Source organism: Amblyomma mixtum, chromosome 3, assembly GCF_055824585.1.
Source record: "Amblyomma mixtum isolate Tamu chromosome 3, ASM5582458v1, whole genome shotgun sequence".
In the NCBI taxonomy this organism is placed as follows: domain Eukaryota; kingdom Metazoa; phylum Arthropoda; class Arachnida; order Ixodida; family Ixodidae; genus Amblyomma; species Amblyomma mixtum.
In genome coordinates, this window is record NC_143014.1 from 342187960 (window position 1) to 342203426 (window position 15467).

A 15467-nucleotide genomic window follows, 5' to 3' on the forward strand; every position below is an offset into this window, starting at 1 on the left:
TGAAAAGTATTTTATTCCCACTTCTTTCAACGCATTAAGGAAAAAACGGTTCTTCGGTGGTTAAGGACCAAGGGGCTACGGTTCGAGTCCCGGCTCGACAGTTTTTCTTTTTAGCCCATTTCTGTTTCTTTCTTCAGATGCACTATATAATGGTGGTGAATGACGGCACGACCAGTTAGAAATTCTGTAGTGACGCCATCACTGTTGTACTGTGTGATTGTTACCGGGGTTCTTTACCAGAGCAATTTAATGCGCTTGTGACGCCCCCACATTCTCCACCAGTCAAGAATTTACTCTAAACGCACATGAACTGAACGGTTCCCTTAACGTTATGGCGGTAAAAGCCACCTTCATAAAATAAAGCATGGAAACGTGCTCGTGCGCTGCTGTGTATCTAGGCTTTTTTCATTTGCTTCGCTTAAAGCACGGCTGCATGGCGGGGCTCTTTTAGGACCAACGGTTTTAGCGACATAACTTAGTACCGTGAAGTAAAAAAACGTATAAACTAGGGAGATTAGCAAGATAGGCTTTTCTAATAACAACTTTTACTTTTATCCTTTACCTTTGTACTTTTCGTTCTAGCCTTAAACAAAGAATGTTAACCCTCAAACGTCTGTTGAACACAGTTACGGGGAAATAACTGTCCAGCTTCGCCAAACGCATGGAGCTTTCATCTTTTAGCACAGGGCAAAAGCAGAGGGAACCGTTAAATATGCAGTATGAAACGAAGAGCATTAGAAATATTTTTAGGTTATTAGTGCGTAATAAAACGCTCAGTGACCGATCAGCATGAAGAACGTTAGCCTTAACAAGTTTTGCTGTGCACCTTATGGCAGCGATTGTTTCAATGCACCATGGCTTCATTGCAATGCTCAAGTTGTGACGCAGCCACATGCTGTGACAGTGGAGCTAAAAAAAAAACTGGAGAAATCTTTCCGGCCAGATTCTTTTGCACCCTTTCAAGTGCTCCATACAATGCTCCATGTCAGATACAATAAAAATTCATGAATTTAGCAGATAATAGTGCCAGATTTAAAATAGCGATTTCAGTGCTGCATCGGTGTATCGACGATAGAGTATCGAACATCTGTATTGGAAATGAATTTTCATTCGGTATCTTGTATCGGTATCTGATATACAAGTTTTGAGGGTATCTGTATAGAAGATCTTATTTCAGGTATCGCGCCCATACGTGGCCTTAGCTTTGGTGCTTTCATCTAGTTGCTGTCCTGGTGCAAAGTACCTTTAGACAACGGCGAAGATAGTGTTCCTCAGTAGGCGCCAAAATCAAGAAAACGACTGCTAATCTGCCCTTTTAGGGCCGTTTCACATGCATGCGATTCTTGCCTGCGACGCTGCGAATTCTGCCGGTCTGCGACTGGGGAGAGCCGTCGGTCTAGCCGCAGACGGCCTGCGACCAAGTTCCGTCCGGTTGGAATTCAGTCGCAGCGTCGGTGTGTTCGCTCTGCGACTGACCAGTGGGCAGCGCCGAGACGGCGCGTGACGTGACGTCACGTGGGAGCTGTTGCCGCGGCCACGGCGGGTCTCGAGGCGCGCGCCGTCTCGGCGTGGGGTCACGTGAGAGCTGTTCCCGCGGCGTAAGCAAAACTGTTTATTCTAATGAAAACATACCAAATATTGCCTTGCATCTAAAAACACGCTGGTCATAACGTCAGCAACACATTCCGTGCAGCGTTTCTGTCGCGTTTAATCGTGGGTTGCCCATGCGAACATCAAACAACCTTGCGTGTCCCTTCGACTGAATTCGCTGGGTACGCGTTGCATGTGAAAGCACTGTGCGAAAATCGCACTGGGGCGTCACCGACTAGGCCGACTATATTCGTTCTAGTCGCAACATGTGAAACGGCCCTTAGTCTAATTCCGCCCATAGCGCGCGGCCGTTGACGCGGGATTCATGGACAAATTTAAGACGCCTCTGAGCAGTTCATGTGCGCGGTGCGTAGCCTAAGCGGTCTTTTTTTTTCCGGCAGTGAAATGTCTGCGCGGCCGATAGTCCAAGCGGGCACGTAATTAAGCGTGACATTTTTATGCGGTATAAAACGTAAAAAAAGGGAACAAAGTTCACGATTGGTAGCGAGGAGCTGGAACTGGTAAGAGGTATAGTGACTGCAGGTCGGGACAATGGCAGCGAAATAACTACAAGGGTAAGAAGTGGGTGGAATGCATTTCGCATGTTCGCTCAGATCATGAATGTCAGTTTACCAGTATCCTCAAGATAAAGTGTATAACAGCTATACCATACCGGTAATGGCCTATAGTGCAGAAGTGTGGAGGCTAACGAAAAGGATTCGTCTAAATTGAGGTCAACGCGGCGCGCTATCGAAAAAAATAGGTGTACGGTTAAGAATTTCGGTACAGACAAGCTTGTTCTTTGGAAAATAAAATTAATCCAGATTATTCCACTCAACACAGCGCCCGTCCTATGTTAAGTATTTTCTCGTGTCCATGTGCAGTCACGCTGGAATAACCCTTTTTTGCAATGAACCAGCTAGCCCAGACCAAAACAGTGCAAATTTGCTCAATGTTTTCTCGTATCCTTGTTCTGTCGCACTGGATTACTCTTTTGTTACAATCAACTGCACTAAATGAGACCAAATAGTGCCAGTGCTCTGCTGAGCGTTTTTCGAGTTCTTCTGCGCCGCTAGATTAATTGTTTGTAACGATAAGCGAAATGAAGTGGGCAGAGTGGGTCAGTGAACAAAGAAGAATTGGTCTTAGGAAGGGCATGTAATACGAAGGCAAGGAATCGATGGCCATTAAGGGCAACAGAATTAAAAGCAAGAGAAGCCAAGTGTAGCAAGGGTGGCAGAAAGGTGGGCGCATGAGGTTAAGAAGTTTGCGGGGATATAGTGGCTGCAGCTGGCACAGGACAGTGTGATTTGTAGAGATACGGAGGAGGCCTTTGTCCTGTGCTGGGCGTATAGTGAGGCTGATGGTGATGACTGAGAGACATGCACAGAACTTGTGCTTTAAAAAATGTTAAGAGGCTCTGTGTGGTTTCTCTGCCCCAAACGGCCGGCTGCCCTCTTCCGCCATCTTATGCATATATCTTATGCAAATAAAATTCAGCCTCCTGCTTGGTGTACTAAGTGTTTTTGATGAGTAGTTTTGAAAATAAAGGCCATGTCAGGCCTATTTTAAACAGCGCCTTCCATGCATTCAGGTCTCCTCCGCGTTTCTTATAGCTGTCTCTTGATCTCAACGAAAAGACATGGAATGCTCTTCGGAATGATACATCTGCGCACTAGCGGTCAGTGCAGTTACAAACATGTACCGTCTTTGCCAAAAATAACCAAGCAAGCGGGTTCGCTTCACCGCCCCATAGTAGACCTCCCAAATCACTGCTGACAACCAAGATGTCTCTAAAGGTACGGACAAGGATTCTGCTTACTTCAGATTTAGAGCTTAAGGGGTGCTGCAAGGGCCTCACTACACGCGTCAGCAACAAACAACTTTTCTTGGTTACTTTCGGTGAAAATGGAACATAATGATGATCAAGTGCAGACAGAGTTGATAGTATTGCTCGAAAGAGTACGCTCTGCCGCTGGTGGAGTGTGTCCGCCTCACACATTGGATGTCTACACTGCGCAGCCTCCGATGCACATGTGCCAGTGATGAAGCGGATCGTGGCACATGACGGCAGCAAGGACATAGTGACCACAGAAAACTGGGAGAGCGGTACGTACTTTTCCTCGATTGCTGGCGATGTGGCTACTGCTTGGGGGAGAGAGTGTTAGCGCTATGACCTATTAACAGGGGTCAGCACGCCTGAGTTCCTGCAGTGGGGTAGTCGACGCGTAGCGTTGGCTAGATCGCTACTTATTTTGCCTCTTTTCAGAAGAGAAGCAATGCTGTATGGGCACTTGGGTCCTAAAAGACACTCACTACTTTTAACAGGCACTCTGTGTTTAGAGCGCACAAAGAGAATGAAGCGTTTGAAAGGCGGGTTTCGTTTGCGGTCAGTTTCTTTTGTATGCATATTGCACCCAGACCTTCATACCGTTAATGATGTCTCATAAAATCACAAAGAAACTGAAGCATCCATAACAATTTCTCGGCAACACGTTCTTAGAGGCGTATTTTGATAATATCATCATTGTCTAAACTGAATACGTGCTAGTGGTGCGCAGCGGAAGGGTTCATGTATGGTTACCTTTCCTACATTTATTATGCGGTAATGTGTGTCATGTTCCCTTCATTTATATGCGTCTCAGAGATATTTTGAAGTTCCACATTCAAAATTACCTCGTAGCCTAACAAGATCTCTTCTTACCCTTCCTTCTCTTTTGAGGTGTTCCTCGTGAAGTGGCATTGGTTGCTATCGTACGTCTTGTCTTCGCATGCAGAGGCCAGCGAGCCAGAACTGCAGTTTCCTGGCACCTCCAACATGCAGTCTGCGACTCAATCGAGGCATCCAGAGGCTTCGCTGTACCACAATGGGTAAGAGCTGTTTTCTTTTGCTTTGGCAGCCAGACCCTGTTTTCTAGCTGGATCCGTGATGCCGACAGCGCTCAATTTGTTGAACTTCAACAGGGGTGGCTTGCACAAGGCAAATAAGAACGTCTTATTTCCACTCTAATCTTAAACCAGGTCTAAGACCTCTCTTGATTTTGAGAAAAGAAAATGCGCATAGATGTTTCACTTTGTCGGTGAGTGCCTCAAGTGCGCACGAACGCCGACTAAAACATTGAGTTACCGTACTTTCAGTCGGAGTTCGTGGTGCATTTGAGGTGCCCACTGACAAAATGAACCAGCTATGCGCCTTTCCTTTCTTCAAAGCCGAGAGAGCTTTTAGACCGCGAATAAAATTATACTGGAAATAAGCCGGTCTTATTTGTTTCGTGCAAGCCGGCCCAGGTATTCGCAGCGTTGGGATAACTTGAACAGGGTTTTGCGATCAGCCAGAATTGAGGTGGAGGTGCACTGACGTGAACAGAACTCTTCTCCTAGCGGCGGGGCAAAGTTTACAGCTCAGTGTGGTGCGCCCTGAAAAATTGCTTGTATATGTTCCTTGTGGGACTCAGGCAACGTTGCTACGAGCACTGTTGCTCTCCGGTCGCAGCCAAGCCACTCTGGCTCGACAGCTCTCACAGCTGCACATTTGCAGGCGTCTTCCTTGAGACAAGAACTTCTGTTCCTTAATTTAGAACCCACTTTCTTACACATATTAGATGTTACCCATTTTACACCTCACTATTCCTACCTGAGTCAACATGCTTGTCATAAACACAGAATCGATATCAGTTTCGGTCCAATGCAAAATCCACGCTGCTCGCCACTTCGTGAAACAACTGCTAAATGGTTCTTTTTTGTGGTCAGTGGTTGCTGTCTGTAACATTGGAGAAAAGAGCTTACACAAAGTACCTAACTTGAAACGAAACTGTTTGCCAAGAATTTAGTGATTTGCGGAATGTTACATGAATATCCACCCTAGAAACGCTGATAGGTAATAGTGTCAAGAATCTCATGTTGGAAAGTGCAAATAGCCGAAATCGAATGTGAGCTAGAGGTTTGAAATGATCTCAAATATCTGACACTTTTAGGCGGTAGTCCCGAGAAGGCTTCGCATAGTCAAAGCTGGAAAGCAAGACAGGCATCTCATTCCTTCTTCCTACATCTCATGAAGCGGCACGCGCAAGTGTTCAACACGCTACGGTCTCTGAGCTGAGTGGCGTTGAAGTGACTAAAGCAACTGTAATCCTCGCTCTAGTTCTCATCCATGCTCTTACTGTCCTCGCTAATAGCACTACATTTCCTAAACAGGTTTTGCACACTCTCTTTTCAGTGCTGTGCTTGCAGCCTTGAAACTGGCCTTTTCTCTGTTAAACTCGTCTCCGAGCTCCTTCAAGTTGTTTACCGCTAACGTGGGCGCGCCATCGCATCTCGCTCCTTCTGGAGCGCCTTACTTTCCGTGACTAGCCCAGATAATCGACAGCCTTGGAGCTGCACTTGACTTGCATATCCTCTGCGGCCTGACAAGCGAGTTTCGCGGAGGCACTCTCATCTCACTATTGACCAAATGTTTAGGGAAATCCCCCAAGGTGGAGTAAATTTGTATTAAGGGAGTAATTACTTATTGGCATCCACCCAAGCGCAGCCATACGGCTACAAAGGAAAGCTATACAGCTTTCTCAAAAACTTCGCAGTTAAAGAAAAATTTGTCCTGGTCCGGGGTTCGAACCCGGGACCACCGCTTCACCGGAGCAGTCGCTCTACCAACTGAGCTAACTGGGACGGCAAGCTTATGGTAGGGCGAGAGCGAATTGATCTACAACTCGAAGTGGGAACAGTGTTGACCAAATGTTTAGGGGAATTCCCCAAGGTGGAGTAAATTTGTAATAAGGGAGTAATTACTCATTGGCATCCACCCAAGCGCAGCCATACGGCTACAATTACTCCCTTATTACTCCCTTATTACAAATAAGGGAGTAATACTCGTGAAGTTTGTCTCCACTGAATTCAAGGTACCATGAGCGAAAAGATTGATCAGGCATTCTTGAAAATGTTTGCTTCCATAAGCTGGCGAGAATCTGCGATTTGGATATGTGTTTCAACAGAATTACGACACGAAGTACTCCTCTACGCTTAAAAATTGGGTGAAGAAATGAACGGTGAAATTTACGCTGTGACCATGCTGGTCTACTTGATTGTTTAAGTGCAATGTCTGTGGAAAACAATTGCACATCGTCCGAGGGATAAAAAATCTCTGCCTCTCCCGCAAACGAGAGTAGAGTAAGCATGAAATGTTTACGGGCCTAATGTCATCTCGGTGGACACCCGAACCGCACCTACAGGAAGGGAGGAACGCCACCACCCGTGCAGCGCAATGCCTTGCCATTTGAATGCAAGGTTTTTTGAGGAAAGGAAATGGCGCAGTAATTCTCTGCCATCTCGGTGGACACCCGAACCGCACCGTAAAGGAAGGGAGGAAAGCCACCACCCGTTCGGCGCGATGCCTTGCCCTTTGAACGCAACACTTTTTGAGGAAATGAAATGGCGCAGTAATTCTCTGCCATCTCGGTGGACACCCGAACCGCACCGTAAAGGAAGGGAGGAACGCCACCACCCGTTCGGCGCGATGCCTTGCCCTTTGAACGCAGCGCTTCCCCCCGGATCACGTATGACAACGAAGTGTAACGTGGCATTTATGTGCTTTTTGCACGCGTTATTAGAAATCGGAAATTATAATTCCGTGCATTATCAAACCCACAGTTCCACTGATATCTTGATAAACATTGAGAAGGCACTGGCAGCAGTTATTTTTTGTCTCATTTGGAGACCAACCGGCGCTTGCATGCCGGTCGCGTAGGAGGGCTTAGAGAGTCTCGTTAAATCTCGTTAAGTCTCGTACGGTGCCCGGATGTTTTCGTTTCAGAGCCCGGATGACTGGAATTCAGTGCCCGGATGAGTGGATTTTAGTGCCCGGATGACTGGAATTCAGTGCCCGGATGAGTGGATTTCAGTGCCCGGATGACTGGAATTCAGTGCCCGGATGAGTGGATTTCAGTGCCCGGATGACTGGAATTCAGTGCCCGGATGAGTGGATTTCAGTGCCCGGATGATGGCTCTCGGTCTCGGCGTGACGTCACCACACCGCCGACAACGGGAGCTAAAAGCATTTCATGCTTAAAAAAGCCAGGGGTGCCTAGCAGATTGTCGAGAAACTGCTTTAAAAGTCGGCGAACATGAACTACACGCTCACTGACAGATTTCCTGGACGCCGTGATTCTGCTGTGTCAAGCAGTGATCGATGGAAAAGGGTTGCGTGCGAAAAACTGGCGCATGGAGTTATTGTTAAAAGGCATTATTTAAATTGTTGCTTCATTTAGTATTAAAAACATAATAGCTGACACCTTCACGCAGCGTAGAAACAAGCCCTTCGATAAACTGGATGAGGGAACAAATTGGCTTTAATATGATGATGAACACTGGTTGTGGCTGTTTAAAAAGTTCAGTTTCGTCGTCTCACCAACCCCATGTGCACATTTTAGTCCGCAAACGAAAACTTAAGTTCAAGAAAGTGATATATCTATTTGTTGACCACTGTAGATACTGGTCTCTTGAGGAATACCATTTCTGCGTCAAAAGCGCAAACAGTTGCCCGATGTCGGAAGCACATAATACGGCAGGCTAACAAGGCTTTCGCAATCTGCCGCTACTCGCACAAGGTCTCAAAGACTTCCGTCGGCACTTGCTCAGAGAGAATATTTGCATATCACTTGTTGCGGTGCAGCTTTGGTTGATGTTGTAGGTATGGTTGCACGTTGTTTCACTCAGCAAACACCATTCATTACTGTGGGAGTCTTTCGGTTCTTGACGTTTAAATGTGCACTTGAAACATCTGTCGAATTTCGCCTGCCAGCGTTTCTTCTTAATCACGTCGACGTCAGACGGGTAGCTTTCTGTGGCGTGCCTAGGTGACGGGCAGATGAAACACTGATGCCTTGTTTGGACGCATTGCTGCGCAGAACAACGCGAGGAGCCTCGAGCTGCATGGTTTACGTCTATCCTTTAATGAGACGTCTTGGAAGCGTGACATTTTGGATGAGTTGGCTATTCTTACTGAAAATGTTGTACTGGATACGATGCTTAGGGGCACTTACGCATTTAGGGCTGGCGCCTCGTGCTGCGTCTGTGCTACTCTGGACCAGGTACCATTAAGCTTCGGCATTGACGTGCACCGACATCTCAGAAGAGTCAATTTTTTTCCCCTATCCTGATCATCGACATAAAGGTAGCTATACTTATCATTAGCAGCTTTCTTTAAACTTTAAAATTAAAACGAGAGCGCCACGCAGAAAGTAACTAGTATTTTTGAAGAGAAAAACATGACTCATTTCATTTATCACAAGAAACTAATAAATTTTTTGTAATTCCAGCGATAATTTGATTTTAATTGCCCGTCACACATTATTGTGCTCAATTTTATCAAATAAATTATGTTTATTTCGGTCACCAATTTTGTTAATGGTCTTCTTGTTCTCATGGCCGTTCGTCTGCATTTTGTGTGACAATATTTTTCTTGATTTTCGTTTTGCTATTATGTAAGTTATGTCATGTTTGATAAAAAAATAGAAGTAATGACTTATTGCAAGGAGTACCGTCATGCATTCCCGTGAAATATAAAATATTTCAAGGGTACCGCAGGAATCTATCAGACTAGGAAACCTCTGGGCATCCGCGGTAGATTTACAGACACAGAACTACAAATAAATCCTATGGTGCCGGCTGCCTCATTGTGGTAGCATTGGAACACTATTTCTAAACGGAGTTCTTAGTACCAATGAGCATGATTGGTAGCCAAAGATTCCAGGTACTCGTGAATATTTTTCTCCTCCATCCAAATACTTATCCTGGAATTAACATCCAAGCGCACACCAGGTGCTCACCCACACTCATGGCGCTGCCAAATGGCCACTATAGATCCTTTTTCTCTCATTTTTGAGAACTTCTCGTAGGGAAAAGTCGAAACAAACGAGCAAACAAAAAGGTCTGTTTAGAATATTCTCCTATCTTCATTAAATTTTTAAGTGGCTTAATTTAGGCTTCTCTTATTTAAATAAGGTCATGGACAAAGATTGCGAGGTGCAGGTTCGAGGAAAATAATTTATTTCTGCGTTTCCTCACTAGCCAGCCAGCTGATGTTTGTTCCAGCGAACCGAGCATCCAAGTCCTATCTTGCTCGTATGCTTTTGATTGACCTCCTTTGCTTCGGGAGGAATGCAAAGTGGAAATGCAGCTGTTGAGGATCAGGTGTAAGCAAATCTGTTGAAAGATGACAGAAAGATTGTGCTAGAAAATGTAGCCACCCTCTATGCGCAATATCTTATGACCTCGATCATGCCGGATTCTTGGAAGAGCCCTAACATCCTCTTAATGTATAAGAAAGGAAACGTCAAGTACCTGGAAAATTAATGACTGATTGGCTTACTGTCAAACTATTTACTGAGGTAACCGCTTTCAATCGACCGAATGATCAGGCAGGGCTTTCATAAAGGATGCTCGGCAATTCTTCGTTATTAAATTTTCGCGATATTATGATTTACCTCGACCAGACGAGTTTTCGTCCATCTCTCTACTTCGTTGACCATGTTCACAATATCAGTCAGCTGATAGGGAAATGTAAAGAATATAACCAAACCCTACATATAGCCTTTGCTTATTATCAGAGAGCATATTACTCAGTGGAAACCCCAGCAGTCATGCACGTATTTCGCAATTTCTTCGAATAATGGAGTCGCTTAATGATGCAACCATTGTCCAAGCGGAGAGCATACTGATTTCACTTGACGCCGTCGCTTTGTACACAAACATTGCCACAATTAAAGGGATCGACGCGCTCTCGATCGCTCTAACTCAAAATCCACAGCCGCATAAAACTGACGTATTTACGTCGCTACTTCATTTGGTACGCACGCTGCACTATTTTGTGTTCGATTCTTTTTATTACCTCCAAGTATATGGAATAAGTATGGACACTCCCTTCGCAACGACTTATGCAAAGGTTTTCGAAAAACTGCTCATGTAAATGTGTTATATAGACGACGTTTATATGGTATAGTAATAAGGGTCTGAGTCTCTAAAAGCCTTCGTGTCGTAACTTAATTTATTCCGCTTTAGCATTAATTTTACCTCCCTTTACCCTTAAACGCAAGTCAAGTTTCCCGACACTGCCATCCGTTTAGAAAATAGCCTGTGTGAAACCACACACTACAAGAAGCATACAGACCAACAGCAACCCAAATGGCCAAGATTGTCGGATGGACGTCCGATTAAAGTCCGTATGTCCGACGCCGAATTCAGACATCCGAAGGAAGGGCGAAATTGATCTGAAAACTGACATCCGAATCCAGATTGTCAGTGGGCTTACGAGGGGCGTCTTTCTTCGCACTGATTTTGAAATACGGGCAGAATAGAAAAATCACTTTTCCAGTCGGCAGTAAACCAGTATATTTTGTGTATGGTTGCTGGAGAAGGTGGAGAGAATTAGACAGAACTTCCCAATCAGTAGTCCTATTATTAGAAGCTCGAATTAGCTCAGCGGCATCTAGTCTATTACTTGTGCTTTGCACCTCTAGTTTGCTGTCGAAAAACTTATGTAATTCTAAGCTGCAAGAGCAGTACACGGAATTGTGTCTGCATTTCATTCTTTAGCACAGCCGCTTGAACAAAACGCCGCGCTCTGTTTGCATTCGGCAGGTCCCCTCTCGTTGAGTCCTCCAATATGCCAGCCAATACCCTACAAGTACTCTTCTTCCCCCTCTATAAACAGCCCTGTTTCCAGCAGCTGACCGCCTGTCTTGGCCACTCCGACTCCGCTTGATTTTGGAGGTGTGCCCGGTACTGTAAAGTGCTTTAATTCTGGTCCATCATGTTTGTTTGCTTTTATTGGATTTTCGTTACACTTGACTTGAATCTTGCATCCCGTTTTGCTTTTAATTGAACATAAATTGCCTTCCAGTGGTTACCAACGTTAAATTATAATTGTAAACGCTTTAAAAGCATTCTTTTAAAGTTTATTTTTATCCCTCATAGCAAAAGAAAGGCCGGCGTAAAAGAATAAGAGGGCAACGGTGGCGTCACCAATTAAACAAAACTAGCCAAAGCTGATAGCGAGCCGCGTTGAAGTAAATAGCAAATATGGCTGACATTCTTTGTGCATGTGTGCTCGTGCGCTCGATTTGCAGTTGTTTTTTTTTGTCGCCAAGCGCTGTTGCCGATGGTGTGGCTCTTGAGGTCGACGAATGGGTATCTCGCGCATCTAGAGGTGACATTTAATTTCGGCAAAGAACGTTCGACAGCAAGAGAAAGAGGCAATTTGCCATTATGCCTCGCTGTACACACAAGTTGGGCAGTGGAACATTTCTTGTGAGAGTGGTTACTTAAGGAAAGCAAATATGTGAAAATGCAGCTTGGTGCCGTCAATTGATGCTTTTAATTGAAAAAAAAACGAAGTTCGAAAACGTTTGCCTGCGTAGTGTCGTCGTCTGACGTCCGTACACCTAGCCTCTACTGCGTAACTCGTCTGGAATGCGCGAAAGGTGAGCACAGTTCTCTCGACCGCTCCGACGATGCTCTGTGGAGAAAATAAAGGGAATTGTCAGAAAAGGTACTGAATTTCAGAAATTATATACGCGTTCGTCTGCGGACTCATAAGAATTCGACCCCGCGCAGGAACAATCACTTCACCCTTATGCTGCGTAAATTTCACTTAATTCACTCTGCATGCCACCGCTCGAGAGTTCTAGACAAACGTGCTCAACTCTGTACGTGGATAGACCACAGTGGTTGTGTTTGCAGTGATTATGTAGTTTGCCGTAAGTTGTATCTTGTGTGTCGTGTTCGTCGCTTCGGAAGCAGCTTTCTCGTGAAAAAAATGATTTTTCGTTCCACCTATTGCTAGTTATTTTCGTTCTTAAAGTCGCCTGCCTACCTCCTGCGGCAAAAACCGTGCGTAAACCCCTTGAACAGCCTGGATATGCACGCTACCCTGCGATTTTCCCAGAAGTGTTCGTATGTCCGCGTTCGGACCTCCGTCGTAGAAACTGCACATAATCCGCGGTTTTGCATCGGATGGTCCTACAGACGTCCAGGAGTTGTCTTTGGGCAAGAAATCGGATTTCCGACGGACATCCGAAACTCCGAATCGGGATAACCACTGTACATCCGTCGCACATCAATGGCCGTGTGGGAATATTCAGATCTCCCTAGCCGTCATCCAAGACATTGTAAGGAAGTAATATTTACAGTACTGACAAAGCGCCCAAGAAGAATGTGTGCCCATGGCAGCGACTATTTGAGACACCTCTACTCACTAAAAACACCCCGGAACACCACTAATAATGCTTTTCAACAAGCAATCGCTCTAAAACGATTCGATGTACTTAAAAAACGGACAGAAGTTCACAGTCGGTGGCCTGCCGCACTTGTAACGGAATACTCGAACGCCCTTCTGAACATAAACAATATTCTGCGGAAATACCACACTAACAATGGTCGTCTGGAGAAAGTATTACCTGACGCACCAAGGGTAGCATGCACGTGGAATACAAACCTGAAAGATACACTAGGACACGCTAGGTTCGATAAGAAACCCTCATCGACAGTGTTCTCATGCTCTCGACCTAGAATCAAGACGCACATGCATTTAAACAGCGACACTACTGTTAAAAGCACGGCAAGAGACTTCAGCTTCGATATTAATACTCGCTTTAACTGCTCGTCGTTGTGTGCATGCTTCGATGCTCCACTCGTCAGAGACAAGACATCGGAGAAACCGGGCAGTCAGTGAGCCACAGTATAATTTACAACCGAGCTGACGCAGCAAAGAATGTGGAGAAGGCAGCTTCGGAGCATTTTAATCAACGGGTGATAACCTCGATGCCCATACACTGTTCATTCTTCACTCAGGCTTCGAATCTGCAAGGGATAGAATATAGAAAGAGGCATTCCTAATCCACAGATTTAAACCCTTTCAACCATCATGGATCAACATATTCAGAGGAAACCTCGTAGCTCTTAGGCACACTCCTGTACTGGTGACATTCTTTAAGGCGGTCTAGCACGTGGTCAAAGCATTGCTCAGTACTTCATAGCATCACTTTATCGTGTCTATTACCCTAACCCTTCACCCCGCCCGATCGTTTCCTTCCTCAGTTCCTCTTTTCCTCCTCTTTTCCTTTTTTCACTTGGTTTATTTGTCGTTCTACTTTTACCTTATGCCCTGCACCTCCTATCATTTCTCAGGAACCATTGGCTTCAACATTCCTTCCCACCTTCCTTTCGGGCTTTCTCGGAACTCGTATCCATTTTCTGTTTTTTGTTCAATTTCTTTTCTTGCTTGGAGTTTGAAGTTAGCGTTTGAAGAGAAAGAGACAGAAACCTGTGCAGCGCGAAAAAATAAACTTCGCTGTCCGCTGTATTACATCAGTACACCATCGCCGAAACCCACCATCCTGCATGTTAAACTGCCGGTCCCTCGCTGTTGTTGTTGTTGTTGTTGTCCTCTAGAAAATGGCGCATACCCACTGCGGGGGATTGGCCAAGACACAGGCGGCAACTGATAGGTGTACAAAATGTTAAACAAGAAAATAATTGTGGGGAAAAATAAAATAATCATGATAATAATAGCAATTAGGAAATAGATGAACGGATCTCAAATGTGTAATTGAAATAGGTTTAACAAATGCTGTGAGATCGGTGACTGAAATAGAGAACGGGGCTAAATATTCCACGTTTCAGAAAGCTTTCATTCCAGAGAAATATTGATCATGAGAAAGACCAGAGCTTAAGACGGCAGCCGTTTAGTGTCTGTAAGGAAGTTTTGCATGGCGGAGAGCACATTCCAGTTGCTGTGCCCAAGGGAGGAAGCCCCAAGAGACAGAGCAACCCCAGCTGACAGACTGAGACCAAGCTGTCGTAACGGAAGCTCCAGCAGGCGGCTCCGTAAAGAGGAGAAACGGCGGCAGGTCAACAAGAAATGATCTATCGTTTCGGGTTCTCCGCAGAACGGGCACAATGGGGAGACCGCCAGACCAGATCTATAAAGATAGAAGTTTAAAAGAGGCACGCGACAACGTAGACGAGTGAAGGAAACCTCAAGCTTGCGTGATCGCCATCCTTTACTGCACCACGGGTAAAGGAGATGCCGGAATTCGGGAGAGGAGGTCAGAGCTGATGCTGCGAATTCTTTCAAGAGCAGATACCTGCGAAACCTGGCCGCGGTAATATATGCGCTGGGTGGAAGCACAGATACGACTGGGCCTTGAAGAGATGCCTTCGCCAGGGTATCAGCAACCTCATTCAAATGGATTCCTCTGTGCCCAGGCACCCAGACCAACCGTAATGAACACACGTGGGGTGGAACCAAGCATTTGAATAACCGAAGTGCCTGAGATGTTGTAGGCGCGGTGAGAGAGGAACACAACGATAATGAATCTGTCATAATTATGACAGAAGACAAGGAGCTGTTTAATTTGCGCAACGCTAAGACTACTGCTAGAAATTCGGCCAAATAAATAGGGGTGTAATCGGGAAGGCGGAATGAGAATGACCAGTCAAGGGAGATGGAGAAAATGCCAACTCCGGCCTTTTCTTCACACTGTGAGGCGTCTGTCGCTATGAGCACATGAGATTTAAAGCACAGCAGGTAATCCTGCAATAAACCGCTGAGCAAATGAAAAGGCATTAACTTTGCATGTTTTGGAAAGATGTCATCGAAGAAAATCTGAATAGATGAGTTGGCGCATACCGGACGGATGTCCGAAATGCGGACGTTTAAGGGGTCCAGGAGGGATTGCACCAAACATATCTGAGGGGTACGGAAACGAGACCAGGTTTCGTTGAAAAATAGCCTAGGCTGACAAAGGAAGATCAAATTGGAGGCATGGAGCGAAGAATCGCACATTCTTACGAACGTTTTCACCGTTAAGAGCCTAAATCTAGAA

The 15467-nt window shown here is 45.5% G+C and overlaps 1 protein-coding gene across 1 annotated transcript in view; it reads left to right on the forward strand.

Annotated features, from left to right (window-relative positions):
• Nucleotides 1–15467, forward strand: part of LOC149356162 (uncharacterized) — a 79540-nt gene that overhangs the window by 20974 nt on the left and 43099 nt on the right. The window contains exons 3-4 of the mRNA XM_089576265.1: nucleotides 3613–3699; nucleotides 4368–4461. Coding sequence (XP_089432391.1) covers nucleotides 3613–3699; nucleotides 4368–4461 — 181 coding nt within the window. The remainder of the gene's footprint in view (nucleotides 1–3612; nucleotides 3700–4367; nucleotides 4462–15467) is intronic.